At 42.7% G+C, this 22,307-nt stretch overlaps 1 protein-coding gene across 7 annotated transcripts in view; it reads right to left on the bottom strand.

The window, feature by feature from the left end:
• Positions 1-22,307, bottom strand: part of nek1 (NIMA-related kinase 1) — a 167,102-nt gene that overhangs the window by 95,284 nt on the left and 49,511 nt on the right. For 6 of the 7 annotated variants that reach the window (XM_043703514.2, XM_043703532.2, XM_087974056.1 and 3 more), the window contains exons 12-17: positions 19,814-19,873; positions 19,240-19,299; positions 15,587-15,634; positions 14,334-14,417; positions 10,214-10,416; positions 3,171-3,302 (exon numbers count right to left, since the gene is read on the bottom strand). In XM_043703514.2, the coding sequence (XP_043559449.2) occupies positions 3,171-3,302; positions 10,214-10,416; positions 14,334-14,417; positions 15,587-15,634; positions 19,240-19,299; positions 19,814-19,873 (587 nt within the window). The remainder of the gene's footprint in view (positions 1-3,170; positions 3,303-10,213; positions 10,417-14,333; positions 14,418-15,586; positions 15,635-19,239; positions 19,300-19,813; positions 19,874-22,307) is intronic. The other variant, XM_087974067.1, reaches the window with a different exon arrangement.

Raw genomic sequence — 22,307 nt, 5'->3', positions numbered from 1 at the left:
TTGGCCTCAGACCGTGGAGACCAATGATGGACATGTCGCCAGGGAAGTGGGAGGAGGTATTAAAATGGATAGCAACTGAAAACGGGTTGGTTGCTGTCTGCAGAGCACAGATGCTTTTCCAGCTTTGCATCTATTGACTCTGACTTCCAGTATCTGCCATCCTTACTGTCTCCAAGCAGGAAATGCTAGTGCCTGGTGTTGGACATAGAGGTTTGAAGTGAGCTGCAGTAGTCAGTTATTAACTCTTACTTTCATGTTGGGAATTCTCAGCATTTAGTTTCCCGGTGCCACGTGAGAGTGTGGCTAGGAATAGGAAGAAAGAGTAGATGAATGCATGGCTGAGGAGCTGGTGCAGGAAGAAGGATTCGCATTTTTGGATCATTGGAATTTCTTCTGGAGTAGAAGTGACCTGTATAAGGACGGATTGCACCTGAGTAATACACTTGTAGAGATATTTGCTAGGCCTATCATCAGGTGGATGTAAATTACTGAGCGAAGTGGGGGCGAGGGGTGGGGAAGACTCAAGGAGATCATGACGAAAAAGATCAGTTTGTGCAGTTGGGAAAAGGAGCAAGACATACAAACAGTCAGGGCAGGTGGGAACAAAGCAGAGAACAAAGGTAGGACTGATAAATTTGGAATAGCAAGGGCTGATGAGGGATAGTCAACATGACTTTGTGCTTGGGAAATCGTTATCTCACTAATATGATTGAGTGGAATTTTCTGAAGAAATAAGAAAGATGATGGATGAGGGCAGAGTGGTGGATGTGATCTATACGGACTTAATATAGCATTAGACAAGGTTCCTCATGGTAGACTAGCTAGCATGCTTGGATCACATAGAATACAAAGAGAACTAGGCATTTGGATACAGAACTAGCTCAAATGGTAGAACACAGATAGAGGTGGTGGAGGGTTGCTTTTCAAACTGGAGGCCTGTGACCAGCAGTGTGCCACAAGGGTCAATAATGATACGATTTGGTCGTAAACATAGGAGGTGTGGTTAGTAACTTTGCAGATGACCCTAAAATTGGGAGGAATAGTGGACAGCAAAGAAGGTACTTGAGTAGAACAGGATCTTGATGAGATGAGCCAATGGGCCTGGGGGTGGCAGATGGGAGTGTAATTTAGATAATTACAAAGTGCTGCATTTTGGGAAAGAAAACAGGGCAAGTCTTTTACACTTAATGGTAAGGTCCTGGAGAGAGTGTTACAGAACTTGGAGTGCAAGTTCATAGTCCCTTGACAGTGGAGCTGCAGATAGGATAGTGAAGGCAGCAATTGGTATGCTTGCCATTATTGGGCAGTGCATTGAATATAGGAATTGGAAGGTAATGTTGCACCTGTACAGGACATTGGTGTGGCCACTTTTGGAATACTGCATGCAATTGTGGTCTCCCTGCTATAGGAACAATGTTGCAAAACTTGAAAGGGTTCAGAAAAGATTTACAAGGATGTTGCCAGGGTTTGAGTTATAGGGAGAGGCTGAATAGGCTGGGGCTACTTTCCTTGGAGCATTGGAGGCTGAGGGGTTGACCTTATAGAGATGTGCAAAATTATGAGGGGCATGGATATCATGAATAGCCGAGGAACTCAAATACTCAAACAAGCCTGTCAACTTTCTCACAATAGCCCACACTGTTCAGGGCCTTCCAAGTAAGATCAGTCACTCAAAAAAAGGGCATTTCTGGTTTGTGGGGTTCAGCTCCACATGAAGCAAAGCATTTGCCAACCATGTCATCCCAATCAGGTTTATAAACTTTGCTCATATTCAGGGAATTAATTGATGCAGTGTCAGCAAAACTATGACAAGTATTGACATTCTGAGAAAACAATTTAAGACTTAATCTTAATGAGTATTTGACAATTCCCCGTTAAGTTGCAATCAGACTGGAAACTGAAGCTTTACTGCCGAGAGCAAGCATAGGGATGAGGATGGCATCCAGGAGTTGCTTTGAAAGAGAGCTACATTATGGAAGCTGCCATCATTAACGTTTGACATTAAAGGATATATTATCTGTCTATACGTGCTATTACTAAAAGTAAAATACAGAGAACTCCAGTTATTCTAGACAAGGTTTCTCTCTTTACCCAGCACCTTTTTTTATGACCACATCAGTTGCTGAAACAGGTTATTCAGCCCTTGAAGCCTGCTCTACTATTCAATAAAGGTCTGACTGATCTGACTCCAACTTCAAATTCATGGTCCCTCCAGCTCTGATAACCTTTCAACCTGTTGTTTAATACATATCTACTTACCTCTGCTCAACAAAAATTCAAGGACTCTGTTTCCATCCCTTTCAGGGCAGACATCCCAAAATCCTGATGCTCAGGAAAAGAACCTAATTTCAGTTTTAAATGGGACATTCTAATCTTTAAACAGTGGCCCCCTCGGTTGTGATTCTCCCAGAGCAGAATTAGCTTCTCCAAATCTAGGAGGTCAAGATCCTCACAATTTTACATGTTTTAATCAAACCTATCATGTGCTTCAAATTTGTCATATTGCTGTTTGCAAAACCTTGCTATTCCTAAATTGGCTCTGTATTTGTCAACTTGGACAGTCAACTGCCATTTAAAACAACTGCGCGTTTGAGGTATTTCTGAGATATAATAAATCTGAGAAAAAAAAATTAAACAAAAGAACTGCAGATGCTGAAGTGCTGAAACAAAAACAAAAAAGGTTCTGGAGAAACTCAACAGTTCGAGAGGCATCTGTGGGTAGAAAAACAGAATTAACATTCAATCCCATGACCCTTCATCAGAAATGAAGTTCTCTTTGTTTGTTAGAGAAATACAAACTTTTTACTTAAATATTACCTCCCACAAGTCCTCACAATCAGTTATAACTCTTTAGAATAGTGCGAATTTAAGCCACATTGCATAGGATCTAAAAATCAAAAATTTGACATTTCTAACTCTCATAACCATCGACCTTTTGCTTGAAGTGTATGAACAGAGAAAACGTCTAATTTTGAGCAGATCACACCACCTTTTTAACTCTATTGAAAATGAAAGATATTTACAATGGCCCCAATCTGCAAGTTGCCTCAAAAAGGGATGAATGTTTAAAATAATTATTGTTAAAATGTAGTAGCTAATGGTTTTTACATTTGCAATATTTTCTATTCCTGGGGATAGTAAAATAAAAAAAAACCTTCTCACGCACCAACCTGTACGAATTTGCTTGCTTGGCTACATTTTCAAGTCTCTTCACTTCTCTTCTGACAGCTTCAGCATCAGGTAGTTGGTGAAGACCTCCTGGTCCATTATGAAACACAGGACCAGCAGCTGCTGGCAAGCCCCTGCAAAAGCCAGACAAGTTGTTACCTTTGTGAAAGGAAAAATTCACAGCGAGATCCAACAAAAGTATTTTGGATACAAAGGCATTTTGATAGAGTGAGCGGGGAAAAAGCAAGACTTTAAGTCTACAACATTTGACAGAAAATATTTAGCAAAACAACTTGTGCAGATTTGAAGATAGTTTATAATACATTTCACCCCTGACAAAAGGTGCTTAAAGATCTGAACACAATGGCCAAAAGGAGATGATGGAATTAGAACTTTAGAAGACCATTGATTATTTAGAATCATATAAAAGAACAGAGGAGAGGGACATTCATCCCATTGAGATGGTGTTAATATTTCTAAAGAACTCTTCAGTTAGCCCCAATTCCTAATGTTTCAGCCTTACTCCTGAAATATTTTCACATACGACCTAGGAATAAGAGCAGGCTATTCAGCCCTTCAAACCTGCTTTGCCAATTGATACAACCATGGCTGATCTCATCTCAGCCTCAACTTCATTTCCCGCCCACTCTACATTTATCGATCTCCTCCTCAGTATTTACACAGTGCCCCAGTACTCACCATGCTTTGGATTGTGAATTTCACAGATTCACAACCCTTTGGGAAGTAATTCAAACCAGTTTGTGTTTTAAATTTAATTTTTTTTATATGTCTCAAACCATGACCTCTTGTGAAAGATTAACCTACAAGGAAACATCTTTTCTACATCTATTCTGTCAGTCATTCTCCTTCAGCATCTTAGATACCTCAAATAGATCTCTCATTCTTTCAGCTCCAGAGAATATAGACCTAAACTGTTCAGTATCTCTTAATAAGAAACACCTCATCTCTGGAATCAATCCAGAGATTAGAACCTACTCTGAATTGCTTCCAATACAACTACATCCCTCTTCAAGGAGAGCAATACTCTACTAGTGCATTAGTCTCACTAGTGCCTTATACAGTTGCAGCAACACTTCACAACTTTTATACTCTATTAATGTACCAATATGCCAAAATTCCATTTGTCTTCCTGATTACTGACTGCACCTGCATACTAATTGTCTGCGATTCGTGCAGATTACTTATCTCCAATCTTAAATTAAGGCAGATGTTAAGCAATGAGGTTTACGAAATACAACAAAAGAAGTACAAGAAACTGAGGAGGAAAGGGAGAATAGAATAGGAATGCAATTGAGAAAAACATTTTAAAAAAAAGACTGCAAAAAACTTTTGTACATACATGCGAAACCATCTGGTTCATCTATGTCCCTTAGGGAAGGAAAATCTTCGATACTTACCTGGTCTGACCTACATGCAATTCCAGACACACAGCAATGTGGCTACCTCTGAACTCTCCACTGGAGAATTAGGGATGCGCACAAAATTCTTGCCTACCAGAAAGACGCGCAATCCAGAACAATTACTTAAAAAATTCTCACATTGGCAGTCTGTGACTAGCGAATAACCACAAGGGTCAATGCTTACGCTTCAGCCATTCACAATATCTCTCAATGATTTGGAGTACAGTTTAAAAATAAAAAGGGTCCAGGATGAGAGAAATCATTTTACTCAGAGTTGTGAACCTTTGGAATGCATTCAACACAGAGGGTGTGAAAGCTCAAACCTTTCATTATGTTTAAGGTAGAGACTGATGGATTACCAGTGGCACAGAGTGCTCTGGATGGTGGGTAAAAAGATTAGATTAGATTACTTTACAGTGTGGAAACAGGCCCTTCGGCCCAACAAGTGCACACCGACCCGCCGAAGCACAATTCACCCATACCCCTACCCCTACATTTACCCCTTACCTAACACTACGGACAATATAGCATGGCCAATTCACCTGACCTGCACATTTTTGGACTGTGGGAGGAAACTGGAGCACCCGGAGGAAACCCACGCATACATGGGGAGAATGTGCAAACTCCACACACACAGTCAGTCAGTCGCCTGTGGCGGGAATTGAACCCGGGTCTCTGGCGCTGTGAGGCAGCAGTGCTAACCACTGTGCCACCATGCCGCCCAAAAGTTACTGACGTGTTCAGTCAACCATAATCGCATTGAATAACAGCCAAGCTTGATGGCCAGAATGGACTACTCCTATTCCTATGTTCATAAATTGGTGTGTATAAAATTGTAAAATGGGGGAAAGCACTGTATGGTAAAAGATGTGGCTTTTCCCTTCCTAGTGCTTAGAGTTAAAATAGATGTCTGAAAGCAACTTAAAGTGCAGGGGCACAGAGGGAACCTGAATTGAAACATTTTAGATTAGATTCCCTACACAGTGTGGAAACAGGTCCTTCAGCTCAACAAGTCCACAACAACCCTCCAAAGAGTAACCCACCCACACTCATTTGCTTACCCTATATTTACCCCTGAATAATGCACCTAACACGATGGGCAATTGAACATGTCCAATTCACCTGACCTGCACAACTTTGGATTCTGGGAGGAAACCGGAGCACCCAGAGGAAACCCACGCAGACAAGAGGAAAATGTGCAAACTCCGCACAGATGTCAGCAGCAGCGGGAATGGAACCCGGGTCCCTAGCGCTATGAGACAGCAGTGCAAACCACTGAGCCGCAGTGCCACCCAAACATTATTACCATCCAAAGTTTGTATCGAACAGCCAAGCAGAATTTTTACCAAGACAGCAAGCCTTTTCAAATTTAGCCAATCAATTTAAACCAAGCACTTAGCTACCAAATACCTCGTAAATTTAAATCGGATGGTTTTGATAACCTAAAACAAAGCCAATTGTAAAAAAATTAATAGGTTGTCAAAGGTATAAAATCGGGCAGAGCCGACTACCATCTACCAAGAGATAACAACTTCCAACCCTCAGAGAAAGTACCATCTAATTAATAAAGGTACTTTATTAGCTAATATTCCAGACAGCAGAATTCACACAGAGAACATTCCTGACATAAGAATTCAACAGAGAGAGGCATTCCTGATGTCAAAATTCAAAGGAAGCATTGTTCCTGAAAGACGATCAGCAGAGGGGGCAAGGAGCATTCCAGAAGGCGCATCAGAGCTCTTATTTTGAGACACTAAATGTTATTATTTTGTTATATAAGTGGGACTTGTATTTACTGAAACAGAATACCATCAGGATTTTATTTTATTAGGGAATAGTTAGCAGTTAGAGGGGAATTGTTTGGTTTTGTTAGCGGTTCTGTAAATCTGTTCATTTTTGGAGTTAGATAAATAATTTGTTACTTGTTGATTATAGAGTGAGTGAGTGAGTGAAAGGATTTCATTTAAAACATTCCTGGACAACAGATTGGGGTAGGGGAGGGGGGTAGTTGGTGAGAGTTATGCTATACCACTCTTCACACTTCTTTTAACAGATTATGGAGGTGAGGCACGCCTCTCTGGGTGTTTTAGTTATCAGAAGGGGTCACATCTGCTCCATAAGCAAATTATGAACATGCGGTGCTTCAGAGCAAAAAGAATAGAGTACTTAATGGTATTTTTGAATATTTTCACTGAGCATGTGCTCAGAAAATGTTGACAAAACATAATTATCAAACAGAGGGACATTACGTTGAATTCCAGTCTTGAGAAGCTTGTTTTCTGATCACAGAGATTCATGGAATCACACAGCATGGAAACAAACCCTTCATAAGCCCACCAAGTTCCCAAACCAAACTACTCCCACTTGCCTGCATTTGGTCCATATCCATCCAAACGTTTCTATTTCATGTCCCTATCCAACTGTCTTTTAAATGTTTTAACTGCATCTCCCACTTTCTCTGGCAGTTCATTCCACACACAAACCACTCTGTATATAAAAAAAATTGCCCCTCAGGTCCCTTTTAAACCTTTTTCTTCTCAACTTAAAAATATGCCCCCTAATTTTGAACTCCCCCACCCAATGGAAAAGACCTATTCACCTTACTTACGCCCCTCATGATTTTATAAACCTCAATAAAGTCACCCCTCAGCCTTCTCTGCCTCAGTCAAAGAAGACCCAGCCTATCCAGCATCTCCTTACAACTCAAATCCTACATTTCCGAAAACATCCTGGTAAATCTTTTCTGAACCCTCTCCAAACTATTAATATCCTTCCTATCACAGGGTGACCAGAACTGGACACAGTACTTCAGAAGAGCATCACTAACATCCTGTACAACTCCAACATTATGTCCCAATCCTATACCCATGGTCTGAGCAATGAAGACAAGTGTGCTCTGAACCACCCGATCTACGCGTGATGCAAATTTCAAAGAATTAGGTACCTAAACCCTGAAGTCCCGCTATTCTAGAACATGACCCAGGCCCGACTATTAATTATTTTTGTCATTCTTAATAGTCCTGTAGAGGGTAGCAGTGAACTGCTTTTTTGAAGCATGACTGCTGGGAAGAGGATTTCAAGATTTTGATCAAGCAACACTCAAAGAATGGAAATAAACTTTTAAGTCTGGATGTTATAATTTGGAGAGAACCTAGAGGTGGTGGTGCTCTTTGGAAGGTGACGCCTTGCTGAGTTGTTGCACTGCACCTTTTGGATGCTACACACTGCTGTCACTGTGCATTAGTGGTGATAAGGGTGAAGGCTGAAGGTGGCAAAAAGGGGGTGCCAATGGAGCAGGTTCCTTTGTCCTACCACCTCATGGTCCCAACTACCTTCACTTTCATTGGAACATTCATTCAGGCAAGTGGAGACTATTCCATCGCACTCCTCACTTATGTTTTGTACATGGTGGATGCGCAGTTGGGAGACAGGAGGCGGTAAGATTTTCACCATAGAATTCCCAACCTCTGGACTTGCTTGGTCCAGTTCAGTTGGTCAATTGTAATGCCCAGAATGTTGATAATGGGAGTTTCAGCAATGCTAATGCCACGGAGTTTTTTATTTTTTCACAGGATGAGTGCATCACTGGCTCGTCCAGCATTTGTTGTCCATCCCTAATTGCCCAGAGGGCACTTCAGACTCAACCACATTGCACTGGGTCTGGAGTCACATGCAGGCCAGACTAAGAAAGGATAACAGTTTCCTTCCCTAAAGGGCATGAGTGAACCAGATGGGCTTTTCCAACAATCAACAACAGATTCATGGTCATCGCTGGACTCTTCATTCTGGATTTTGTTGAATTCAAATTCCACCATCTGCCAAGGCAAGATTTGAACCCAGGTCCCCAGAGCATTACCTAGGGCTCTGGATTAATATTCTAACAATAATACCACTAGGCCATTGCCTCCCCTTAAAGATGAAATGGTTGAATTCTCTTCAGGCGGAAATAGCCAGTATCTGCTACTTGTGAGGTATGAACATTACTGCTAGTTAACAGCCAAAGGCTGGATGTTGTATAGGTCTTGCTTCATGTGGACACAAGGAGAGGAACGCATATGCTGCTAAACATTATGCAATCATCATCAAACATGTTTCCCATTTGTGACCTGATAGAGGAAAGGTCATTGATGAAGCTGCTGAAGCTGATTGGGCCAAGGACACGACACTGAGTAACTGACCTCCGTGGCATTAGCATTGCTGAAACTCCCATTATCAACATTCTGGGCATTACAATTGACCAACTGCAAACAGTATGCTGGTAATATCATCTCCTCCCCCTTAAACAATTTTAGGACAGCATGAGTAGAGCCCAGCAGATCATTCTAACCATAGGCTACAATGTGGAGGTACTTGCTAGTCAAAAATCATTTTTGTAGATCACCTTTTCCTGTCCCAGTTGCCACCAACTGGTGGCATAAACCCAGGGAGAGTAGTGAATTAGATAACTGGGAAATAAGGACAAAGACATGCCAGTCTTTCAGCAGTTTAAAACAACATCAGTATCAGTCCCTTATGTCAAAGATACTGTCAATTTCTTTTTTAAACAGACAATTCAAATGAAATAGAATGGAGCAACGTCGAAAAGGATTGCTTTTGTAAAAAATGTTATTTTTAAGGATATAGCTATTGTCCAATACATTATTATTGGATTAAGTCTCCATTCACCAACCACCCATAGCATTACATGAGCAAATTCTTGAAGAAACTAATTTTTAGGGTCATGGGAAAATGTTAAGTGTGGGACTTAAGTTGACAGGGTTTTCCAATGCATGCTAGGTCGAATGGTCTTCCTCTGTATTGCTAAAAGTTTATAATACTCAACATTAAATATCTCTGCTGACCGTTCTCTCAAAATTCTGGGGAAAGTTCCCTTTTTTTGGGAAGTAGGGAAATAGTGAACATGATACTCTTAATCTATGAGCAATTGATTCATAACTTCTAAATTCTCTTGTGAAGTGATTCAACTGGTAACAGTCTTTAAATCATACGACATTCAAACCTGGAGAAAGGTGAGGACTGCAGATGCTGGAGTATCAGAGTTAAGAGTTTGGTGCTGGAAAAACACAGCAGGTCAGGCAACAGCCGAGCAGCAGGAGAATCTACGTTTCGAGTATAAGCCATCATCAGGAATGCCTCTACGTTCAAATCTGTATTCATGCATCAGCCAATACATTTTAATGCAGTCAGGAGGAACTGTTCTTGGAAATTCTCAGAAATTCATTGAACTGGTCATCATTTCTTCTTCAATCATATTTGTCAAAGCAGATTAACTCATCACGCATTTCATGACTGTTTGATTTTGCAATGACCAAGTCAGCTGTCATATTTACCCAAGTAACATGAGACACTATATTCTAAGACATTGACCGGAAGAGGACCAGTTCACAATCAATCATCGTAGGTTGCAATAGGGCACAGTACAAGTGAAAAAAGGAAATTATTTTTTAAAAATTGTTCCATACATTTGAAACTTTGCACATAACGTTAGCTTGTATTCTCCTGAAAACTATTCAGCTTTGGCTAAAAAGAGTATTTTATGCAGTTTCCTCACCCAAGAATGGGGATATTTCAAACCCCTACTTTTCCTCCAGTAGTGTACCTCAAGAAATTAGGTGCAGAAGTACCTGAAAACAGGTTCTTTAGGTGGTGCCTCTATCTTCCACTTAAAGGCTTTCTCCTCAAAGCCTTTAATGTTTTCTTTCTGCTGCTGTTGGATTTGGTCAAGAATAGCATGGTAATGTTCATAGCGTGGCACACTGTTAAGTGCTGGTGCAGGTAAAATAGCTCCAGCACCTCCACCACCACCTCCTCCACCAGAGAACGGAACCTGCAAACAAAACATCTTCAGGTTAACTCTAAGCTGAACAGAACAACAGGCTGATTGAGTATACACATTAAAAAGCAGGTCAGAGGCTTGGAATTTTGCAGCTGACCTCCTGACTTTCCAAAGGTAAAAACAATGACTGCAGATGTTGGAAACCAAATTCTGGTTTAGTGGTGCTGGAAGAGCACAGCAGTTCAGGCAGCATCCGAGGAGCAGTAAAATCGACGTTTCGGGCAAAAGCCATTCATCAGGAATACAGGCAGAGAGCCTGAAGCGTGGAGAGATAAGCTATAGGAAGGTGGGGGTGGAGAGAAAGTAGCATACAATAGGTGAGTGGGGGAGGGGATGAAGGTGATAGGTCATGGAGGAGAGGGTGGAGTGGATAGGTGGAAAAGGAAAAAGGCAGGTGGGACAAGTCATGGGGACAGTGCTGAGCTGGAAGTTTGGAACTAGGGTGAGGTGGGGGAAGGGGAAATGAGGAAACTGTTGAAGTCCACATTGATGCCCTGGGCTTGAAGTCTTCCAAGGCGGAAGATGAAGCGTTCTTCCTCCAGGCATCTGGTGGTGAGGGAGTGGCGGTGAAGGAGGCCCAGGACATCCATGTCCTCGGCAGAGTGGGAGGGGGAGGTGAAATGTTGGGCCACGAGGTGGTGTGGTTGATTGGTGCAGATGTCCCGGAGATGTTCCCTAAAGCGCTCTGCTAGGAGGCGCCCAGTCTCCCCAATGTAGAGGAGACCGCATCGGGAGCAACGGATACAATAAATGATATTGGTGGATGTGCAGGTAAAACTTTGATGGGTGTGGAAGGCTCCTTTAGGGCCTTGGATGGAGGTGAGGGAGGAGGTGTGGGCACAGGTTTTGCAATTCCTGCGGTGGCACGGGAAGGTGCCTGGATGGGAGGATGGGTTGTAAGGGGGCGTGGACCTGACCAGATAGTCATGGAGGGAACGGTCTTTGCAGAAGGCGGAAAGGGATGGGGAGGGAAATATATCCCTGGTGGTGGAGTCTGTTTGGAAGTGGCGGAAATGTCGGCGGATGATTTGATTTATGCGAAGTTGGTAGGGTGGAAGGTGAGCACTAGGGGCATTCTGTCCTTGTTACGGTTGGAGGGGTGGGGTCTGAGGGCAGAGGTGCAGGATGTGGATGAGATATGTTGCAGGGCATCTTTAACCACATGGGAAGGGAAATTGTGGTCTCTAAAGGAGGCCATCTGGTGTGTTCTGTGGTAGAACTGGTCCTCCTGGGAGCAGATACGGCGGAGGCGGAGGAATTGGGAATACGGGATGGCATTTTTGCAGGAGGTAGGGTGGGAAGAGGTGTAATCCAGGTAGCTGTGGGAGCCGGTGGGTTTGTAAAACATGTCAGTGTCAAGTTGGTCGCCATTAATGGAGATGGAGAGTTCCAGGAAGGGGAGGGAGGTGTCAGAGATGGTCCAGGTAAATTTAAGGTCAGGGTGGAATGTTTTGAAGTTGATGAATTGCTCAACCTCCTCGCAGGAGCACGAGGTGGCACTAATGCAGTCATCAATGTAGCGGAGGAAGAGGTGGGGAGTGGTGCCGGTGTAATTATGGAAGATCAACTGTTCTACGTAGCCAACAAAGAGACAGGCATAGCTGGGGCCCATACGGGTGCCCATGGCTACTCCTTTGGTCTGGAGGAAGTGGGAGGATTCAAAGGAGAAATTGTTAAGGGTGAGGACCAGTTCGGCCAAACGAATGAGAGTGTTGGTGGAAGGGTACTGTTAGGGACGTCGGGAGAGGAAGAAACGGAGGGCTTGGAGGCCCTGATCATGGCGGATAGAGGTGTAGAGGGATTGGATATCCATTGGATATCCATCCTTCGCATAAATCAAATCATCCGCCGACATTTCCGCCACCTCCAAACAGACCCCACCACCAGGGATATATTTCCCTCCCCCCCCTTTCCGCCTTCCGCAAAGACCGTTCCCTCCCTGACTACTTGGTCAGGTCCACGCCCCCCTACAACCCACCCTCCCATCCTGGCACCTTCCCCTGCCACCACAGGAATTGCAAAACCTGCACCCACACCTCCTCCCTCACCTCCATCCAAGGCCCTAAAGGAGCCTTCCACATCCAAAGTTTTACCTGCACATCCACCAATATCATTTATTGTATCTGTTGCTCCTGATGCGGTCTCTTCTACATTGGGGAGACTGGACGTCTCCTAGCAGAGCGCTTTAGGGAACATCTCCGGGACACCCGCACCAATCAACCACACCGCCCTGTGGCCCAACATTTCAACTCCTCCTCCCACTCTGCCGAGGACATGGAGGTCCTGGGCCTCCTTCACCTCCGCTCCCTCACCACCAGACGCCTGGAGGAAGACTGCCTCATATTCCGCCTCGGAACACTTCAACCCCAGGGCATCAATGTGGACTTCAACAGTTTCCTCATTTCCCCTTCCCCCACCTCACCCTAGTTCCAAACTTCTAACTCAGCACTGTCCCCATGACTTGTCCTACCTTCTTTTCCACATATCCACTTCACCCTCCCCCTAACCTATCACCTTCATCCCCTCCCCACCCCCACCCTCCTCTCACTTATCTCTCCACCCTTCAGGCTCTCTGCCTGTATTCCTGATGAAGGGCTCTTGCCCGAAACGTCGATTTTATTGCTCCTCGGATGCTGCCTGAACTGGTGTGCTCTTCCAGCACCACTAATCCTGATCCTGACTTTCCAAAGCCTACCCACAATCTACATACACACATTTGAAGAGTGATGGGATACTTCTCATTTGCCCAGATGAGTGCAACTCAAACATCAGCTCATCATCCAAGACAAAGCAGCCTGCTCAATTGGCACTCCATCCACCATCTCTAACATTCACTCCCTTGCACAGATACATCATGGCAGTAGTCCGTACATCATCTGGGATATGCACTGCAAAAACAGACCAAGGCTTCTGCAACAACCCCTTCCAAACACACACCTTTCACTACCTGGAAAGACAAGGGCCACCAGCACCTGTAAATTCCCCTCCAAGTCACACGCCATTCCACATTGGAACTAAATCGCTGGTCATCACGATCAGTAGGTTAAAATCGTGCAACTTCCTTCCTCACAGTATTGTGGGTGCCCCTTCATCCTAAGGACTACAGTGGTTCAAGCATGCTATTCACCAACAGCTTCTCAAAGGAAATTTATGCTGGCTTAGCCAGCGACATCCTCATCCCATAAAAAGGAATAAAACATGAAGGAAGATTTTTAAAGTGAACCACTAGAAGCACTTTACATAGTAAAAAGGTACCACTGACCTGCAAATCAACTAAGAACGAAATACATGTGCAACCAAACTACCAATTTCAAAGTGGAAAATGGGAAATAATTAATTTTTATTTCATGGCTGTCTTGACTTTAACAGTATGGTAAGACAAGCTGTCACATTTGCAATAGGTAAAATGAAGACCATAAGAAACAGGAACATGAGGAGGTTGTTCAGCCCCATCAAACCTGCTCCGCCTTTCAAGAGAATCATGACTGAGCTGACATTTCTCATTCACTTTTGAGAGTTTTACATGTAGCTCCCCAAGTCCCTTACTGATCAAGAATTTATCTAGCTCAGCCTTAAATATACATAAGGACTCTGCCCATACACTTCTGTGGTGAGTTCCAATGACTCTCAACTTCCTCCTTAACAAATCTTATATTGGCACCTCTTCAGTCTAAAACTATGCCGTCTGGTCCAACACTCTCACATGAAGGGAAATATCCTGTTTGCATATCCCCTGTCAAGCTCCTTAATTGCAAACATCAACTTAAGCAAAAATCAAAAATGAACCCATCCGAGAATAAATATAACTATAATGTTTCAACTAATAAAAATATACAGTACAAAAAGCAGCCTGAAATAATAAGCAGTGATGAATACAGCTAAACAAACTGAAATGTTTGCAAAATTACCTTATGTTCACCACTTCCCAAAGAACCACCTACACCCAGCACATGTCTCCATCCTTGTTCTCTGGCTCGATTGATTCTTTCAACCTATATTTGAAAAAAATTGTTAAGTACAATTCTGCTGAGGACACAGGACAACCAGTGGAACATCAGTGCAACTCATGCAACTGCAGAGTGGAAACAGAAGTACAACACCACTGTTATAAGACAACCAATAATAAGATGTCAGAAAGATAAATTGGTTTTGTTCATAAACTGGAAGAGATTAGTGAAATTAAAAATATATTTTTCTCCCCCTCCCCCATCTGACCCATCAGGCCAAGTGCTGGAAAATGAGATGAATGATTGATGATTGTGCAATGATGGGCCAAAGTACCTCTTTCCATGGTCTAAAAACTTTATGGCTCTCTCCATACTAAAAGACAACATTATTACACACTTCCAGTGCAGGTGGGAAAGAAACCAGACCTCCTGGTCCAGTGGTAGTGATTCTGTCATACCATAAAGGTTTGGAGGGATTTGGGCCAGGAGCAGGCAGGTGGGACTAGTTTAGCTTGGAATTACGTTAGGCATGGACTGGTTGGACCGAAGGTCTGCTTCAATGCTGTACGACTCTGACTCCATAAGAGCTCTTTCCTCTGTGTCAATAAGATTCTCTCAAGCTACTTAGCACCTTTGCTGGTGGAAATCTTAAACTTATAACCTCCCACCTCCCCATAGATATATGGCTGTAAAGTTGGTTGAGTTGAATGTTGATCTGTGTTGCCTATACAAACATTTATTTGACTGGCAGATTGCAAAGTTGATTACAATCTATATGGCTCACCCAGCCAGTGAGAGGTGCAAAACTAAAAAAAGTGTCACAATGGAGAGACCAGATTGAAAGAGAAAGATTCTTGGATAATGATTGATAACTGGACAACTTAAATTCAAGTTTGCTGGAAGGACAATTTTATCATTTTTCTCAAAAGAAAAAGGCAGGTTTCTCAGCCGTGAAATGCTAGACTAGCAACTGATGGAAAAAAAAATCATAACTATGTTCAAAAGGAGTGTGGAAAAATTATTTTACAAAAGGAAATATCAAATGATGTGGGTGTAAGGGCTGGGGATTGGGTTACGTGGATAGCTCTTTCAGATCCCTGGACATTTGGAATAGCAGAGTACCATACTAAAGCAATAAAAGCAAAGTTTTCAAAATTCATTTCACTTTTAAGCTGCATCTCACAAACATAGAAACATTGTGTACGTGAACGTACCCGTTCTTTTTCCATCCGTCTCATCTGCTCAGCTTTCAGCAAATTTATCTGAAAAGAATTAAAGGTACAATTTACATCATTAATAATTAATTGATTTTCATCTACAAATTAGACTTTAAAATGGGGAAGCAGCAGTAGCCCATTTGGCCTAACAAATCTGCTCCGCTGTTCACTAAGATCATGGCTGATCCGCTAATCCTCAACTTGACTTTCCTGCCTTATCCTCATAGGTCTTGATTCCCTTCCTGATTAAAAGTCTGCCCATCTCAGCTTTCAATTTACTTAATCATCCAGCCGTGACAGCCCCATGCAGTAAGGATTTCCACAGACTGACAATCTTCCAAGAGAAATAAATGTTCTGTATTAAATGGATAACCCAATACTCAGGTTAATGTCCTCTGGCTCTCAACTCTTCTACAAGATGAAATCAATCTACCGATTTTTGAAAAGATTTGTAGCCCAGGTTGATAAGTATGTAAGTCAGTTCGCTGAGCTTGAAGGTCTGTTTTCAGATGTTTCATCACCATGACTAGGTAACATCATCAGTGAGAGTCTCTGGTGAAGTGCTGGTGGCATGTCCCGCCTCTCTATTTATAGGTCTTGGTTTCTTAAGGTGGGTGATGTCATTTCCAGTTCTTTTTTTCAAGGGAAGGCAGATAGGATCTAAATCGATGTGTTTATTGATGAAGTTCTGTTTAGAATGCCATGCCTCTAAGAATTCTCGTGCGTGTTTTTGTTTCACCTGTCCTCGGATGTGTGTGTTGTCCCAGTCAAAGTGGTGTCCTTCTTTGTCTGCATGTATGGAAACCAGTGAGAGTGGGTCGTGTTTTTTGGTGGCCAGTTGGTGTTCATGTATCCTGGTGGCAGGTTTCCTGCTTGTTTGTTCAATGTAGTGTTTATTTACAGTTCTTGCATGGTATCTTGTAAATGACATTAGTTTTGTTGGTGGTATCTATTAGATCATTTAGGTTTATTAGTCGCTGTTTAAGTGAGTTGTAGGTTTGTGGGCTACCAAGATGCCAAAGGGGTCTGAGTAGTCTGGAAGTCATTTCTGATAGGTCTTGGATGTAAAGGTAATGTGGCTGTAGGTTTTGGTTGCATTGTGTCTTCTAGCGGGACGCAGCACCTGCACTTCACCAGAGACTCTCACTGACGATGTTACCTAGTATGGTGACAAAACGTCTGAAAACAAACCTTCAAGCTCAGTGAGCTAACTTACCGATTTATGAAAACAATCTCTCCACATCTACCCTTTCAAATTTCTTAACAATCCTCTACGTTTTAATAAGATCTCCTCTCATTCTTCTGAACGCCAAAGAGTACAAGCCCAATCTAACCAATTTCCTCTTGCAAGAAAATCCCTCCATACCTTCAAATCAACCTAATAAACTTTCTCTGAATTGCCTCCAGTATCAGTATGTCTTTGTTTAGAGAGGGGGCCCCAAGCTGTTCACAATTTTCCAGATATGGTGTGACTACTGCCTCGTCTCGTTTTAGCAAACTGTCTAGTTTTAGCTTCCTGAAGAAGGGCTCATGCCCGAAACGTCGATTCTCCTGCTCCTTGGATGCTGCCTGACCTGCTGCGCTTTTCCAGTAACACATTTTCAGCTCTGATCTCCGGCATCTGCAGTCCTCACTTTCTCCTAGTTTTAGCAAAAACTTCTATATACCCTATTCCCTTTGAAGTAAAGGTCAATGTTACAGTCACCTTCCATATTTCCTGCTAAATATGTAGTAGGTTAGCTTTTTGTGGTTCATGCAAAAGGATTCCTCAATTCCCCTGTGCTGCAGCTTTCTATAGTTTTTCTCCACTTAAATAAGCAGCTTCTCAGAAAATGTGTCAATTTGCTGGGAATCCTGGTATCTTCTGGAACAATCTGTTGACTGACTGAGTTGAAGCTTTATGCAGACTTTCTCCAACATTCAAAACCATGAAGAAAATTCCCCAAAAGTTTTAAACTTAGTGACATGATAAAGGGAACAAAACGTTGTCCACGTCACTATGTATTCATTCTTCTCAAATAAAAATGATTTATGCATTATGTTAAAAACTCAAAGACCAAGTAGTAATTCGTTGAAAACTGGTCTAGAAAAAGTAAAGTGCAAACATGAATGTTCAAACTACATTAGCAAATAGTGACTGTTACCTAACATACAGTAATAATTACAATAAGTAAAACAGAAGAAAATTGATGCTCCTACAGTTTTGAAGGTCGATTCTGCCCTTGAACATTTTGGAACTACAGGTCATTCTGTTATAACGTGCGTTTTATTAACTCAAATTCGCCGGAAGGTGTTTGATGAATTGGGGATACGGTTTCAGATGTGCGAACTTTTAAAATGGGTGTTGACTGAAATACAATTACATTGCCAGCACTTTAAGCACGGTTTCTAAAGCACGATTTTCCTGTAACAGGGGGTTGCACAAGAACACAACCATCACGTTGTAGAAGAACAACCTGTACAGTTTTCAGGGGTGGCTAAAACTAATTTTCCTACCAGTGCATGGTTGGAGCATGATCTCATACTCATTGTGAAAACCAAGCAACAAACACACAGTATATTTGCTACATCAACATATTATCTGATGTTTCCACGTCCTGTGGAGGTGGGATAAAGCTTGATGCATTTTATATATACACACCTTTGATCTGGTTATGCGGCATGTTTCCATCTCAGCAGCTGCAAGCTGTGGAGGAGACCCCTTCCACAATGATGGCCTGACAGCCGTGCCATTCAAGAGATCAAATTCTCCTCCTTTCTGCAGAAAGCAGCTCTATTTTAAAGGGATGTTCTTGGTCTCCTGCCTGCCTCAGCAGTGCTCATTTTCCCTGGTCAAAGATTCAACTTTTTCTTCAGATTGGGCGTCCCAAGGCTTTGGTCCTTCTTAAACAGCTGGAACTGTCAGGAGGTTGCTTCTTAAATCAGCCACCTTCAAGATGATCATAAATGGCAATCCAATCCACAACAGTGGTGGACATCAGGATTGTGACCCACTCAGGAAAATCTAACTCACTCTATCAAGGTGGGATTCAAGCCCAATATTTTTCACAAAGTCAACTCCCAACTTCGACAGCACTTACAAAAGGAGGAGCAAAAGAAAGTGTTGAGGCAATTCAGAAAAAAAATCATGCTTGAGCTATGACTTATCCACTCACAGATAATCAAGAACAGTCACAAAATAAGTGTCCTGTTACCTTTCTGATTTGAAGAACTGTGGGGTAGTTAGGGGGGAAGAGTAGAAAACTCAAAGTTTCGTCCACTTTTTAAAAACGAAACTGTACCTCATTTTACTCACATTATAAGTAAAAAAAAAATCCAGCAATCTTTTGTGTCTTGTATAGGATCCCTGATGGACCATAGACACGCATGCAAATCTAGGCACAAGTAGTAACCTTAATTAAAAGCAAAAAAAAAATTGCAGATGCTGGAATCCAAGGTAGAGAAGCAGGAGGCTGTGGGAACACAACAAGCCAGAGGTGGAGAAGTCAACATTTTGGGTGTAACCCTTCTTCATATACCTGAAACATTGACGTCTCTACTTACTGATGCTGACAGGCTTGCTGTGTTCTTCTAGCCTCCTGCTTGTCTACAAGTGGGAACCTTAGCCATACTCAATATGTCCAATTCTTAAACCTTGCTAGAGGACCTACCTGTTCCCTTTGCTTTCTTTCTCTTTCAAGGAGTTCCTGCTTTCTCTTTTTGGATGCTTCCTAAAATGAAATGTAGAAGAGGACTATCAGCTTGATATGGAATGCAGTGAAAACAGGTTATGTACAGAATCAGAGGGACAGGTTGAAAGAATTGCTTCCTGTGACAGAAAGGCCCTAAAGCTGGAAAGAGAGAAAAGGGACACATCAGGAAGAAATAAAGGAGGAAAGGTTTGAAGGTTTCCGCTTGGTTTCATAGCATGAAGCGAAGATGGAGCGTCTCTCTCTCTCTTTGAAAGATATAACGTGTATCTTTCATTTAGATCAATATTCCTTAAATATTAAAGATGACACTGGATTTAAGGAGAGAGGGATGCAAGGGAGTTTTTTTCTTGCTTTTTACTAAATCATAATGATGTGATGAAAAGGCAGAGAAAGGAAATCTCTTGCCCGAACAGGACTTGCCAGTTTTACCCATAACGTTTTAGGACCTTCAAATACTAGACAGATTGCATTACCAGAGGAAGTCTTTGACTCCCCCAGTCTTCCATGGAAACTCTCAACTGACTGCATATACCTCAAACATTTTCCTCCTTTCTGCCACCGGATTCATTTTCTTCACTGGAGTGGGTGAAGCCTAGATAAAAAGTGAAACTGCAAATTAGATGGCTCAATTGCAAACGAAAATGGCTAGCAGCACACTACTGTCCATAACAGCAGCTAAAACGAAAAAGGGATGCAGGGGTGGAGGAGAAGCAAGAAGAGATTACCAAAACTGCATAAACCACCAGCACTTTTATAAATTTGGAGCCTTTTCATTGTTTGTAAGAATTAAATCAGATTTAGATTAGATTCCCTAGTGTGGAAACAGGCCCTTTGGCCCAACATGTCCACACTGACCCTCCGAAGAGCAACCCACCCAGACCCCATCTCCCTCTGACTAATACACCTAACACTATGGGCAATTTAGCATAGCCCATTCATCAGACCTGCACATCTTTGGACTATGGGAGGAAACCGGAGCAGCCGGAGGAAACCCACACAGACACGGGGAAAATGTGCAAACTCCACACAGACAGACAGTCACCAGAGTCTGGAATCAAACCTGGGACCCTGATGCTGCGAGGCAGCAGTGCTAACCACTGAGCCACTGTGCCACCCCAAAGTGGTTAGCACTGCTGCCTCACAGCACCAGGGTCCCAGGTTTGATTTAATAGAGTTAATTTTAATTCAATAAAATTAATCTGACAAATAAAAAGGAACAGGAGAATACCATTAGTCTCCTCAAGCCTTAAGTCCACTTGCCTACCTTGGTTCCATAGCCTTATCATTTTACGATCTTCCATGTGCCTATCCAAGAATTGCTTACATGTCCCAAATGTATCAGAGTCTACTTCCACTGCTGGCAGTGCATTCCATGCACCCATCACACTCTGTGTAAAGAACCTACCTCTGACATCTCCCCTAAACCTTCCTCTAATCACCTTAAAATTATGCTCCTCCATTTCTGCCTTGGGAAAAAGCAACAGAGACATGGAGGAGCAGATTGGAGGCATTTTGGAAAGGTGCAGAAGTAACAGGGTTGTTGTCATGGGTGACTTTATTTTCCCTAATATTGATTGGAACCTCCTTAGTTCAAGTAGTTTGGATGCAGCAGTTTTTGTCAGGTGTGTCTAGGAAGTGTCCCTGACACATTATGTAGATAGGCCAACTAGAGGGGAGACCATTTTGAATTTGGTGCTTGCCAACGAATCATGCCAGGTGTCAGATCTCAGTGGGAGAGGATTTTGGTGATAGTCGTCAAAACTCTGACCTTTACTATACTCATGGGGAAGGGTAAGAGCAGATAGTATGGGCAAGTATTTAACTGGGAGAGGGGGAATTACAGTGCTCTTTAGGCAGGAACTGGGGTGCCTAAATTGGGAACAGATGTCCTCAGAGAACTGCACAACAGAAATGTGGAGGCTGTTAAGGGAGCACTTGCTGATAGAGCGGCGCAGCTTGGTCCCACTGAGGCAAGGAAGGAATGGTAGGTTGAAAGAACCTTGAGTGACAAGGGATGTGGAACATCCAGTCAAGAGCAAGAAGAAAGATTACTTAAGATTGAGGAAACAAGGATCACACAGGGCTTTACAGAGTTACAAGGTGGCCTGGAAAAAACTGAAGAATGGACTTAGGAGAGCTAGAAGGGGGCATGAAAAAGCTTTAGAGGGTCGGATTAAGGAAAGCTCTAAGATGTTCTACACTTGTGAGGAACAAGAGGATGGCCAGTGTGAGGGTAGGGCCAATCAGGGATAAGAGGTAATTTGCACCGAGAATCGGAGGAAGTAGGGGAGGCCCTTAATGAACACTTTGTTTCACTATTCACTACTGAGAGGGACCTTGATGTTTCTGAGGACAGCCTGATGAAATGGACTGATATGAGAGAACAGATTAATATTAGGAAGGAGGATGTGCTGAAAATTTTGAAAAACATAAGGATAGATAAATCCCTTGGGCCAAATGGGATATACCCTAGGTTCCTACAGGAAGCAAGGGAAGAGATTGCTATGCCTTTGGTGATGATCTTTGCGTCCTCACTGTCCACTGGAGTAGAGCCAAATGGTTGGAGGGTGGCAAATGTTATTCCCTTAAGGGAATAGGGATAATCCTGGGAATTACAGACCAGTCAGTCCATCTTACATCAGTGGTGGGAAAAGTATTGGAAAGGATTCTGAGAAACAGGATTTAGGATTACTTGGAGTTTGATTAGAGATAGTCAACATGGCTTTGAGGGGGGCAGGTCATGCCTCACAAACCTTACTGAATTCTGTGAGGAGGTGACAAAACACATTGATGAAGGTAGAGAAGTGGATGCGGTGGACATGGATTTTTCGCAAGGCGTTTGATAAGGTTCCCCATGGTAAGCTCATTCAGAAAGTAAGGTGGCAGAGGATACATGGAAATCTAGCTGTCTGGATACAGAATTGGCTGGCCCATAGAAGACAGAGGGTGGTAGTCGATGGCAAGTAAAGTATGCAGCCTGGAGCTTGGTGACCAATGGTGTTCTGCAGGGATCAGTTCTGGGACCT

This window comes from Chiloscyllium plagiosum, unplaced genomic scaffold, assembly GCF_037043375.1.
Source record: "Chiloscyllium plagiosum isolate Xiang-an unplaced genomic scaffold, Cpla_swu_hap1 HiC_scaffold_2, whole genome shotgun sequence".
In the NCBI taxonomy this organism is placed as follows: domain Eukaryota; kingdom Metazoa; phylum Chordata; class Chondrichthyes; order Orectolobiformes; family Hemiscylliidae; genus Chiloscyllium; species Chiloscyllium plagiosum.
This window is presented reverse-complemented; position numbering and strand designations above follow the sequence as displayed.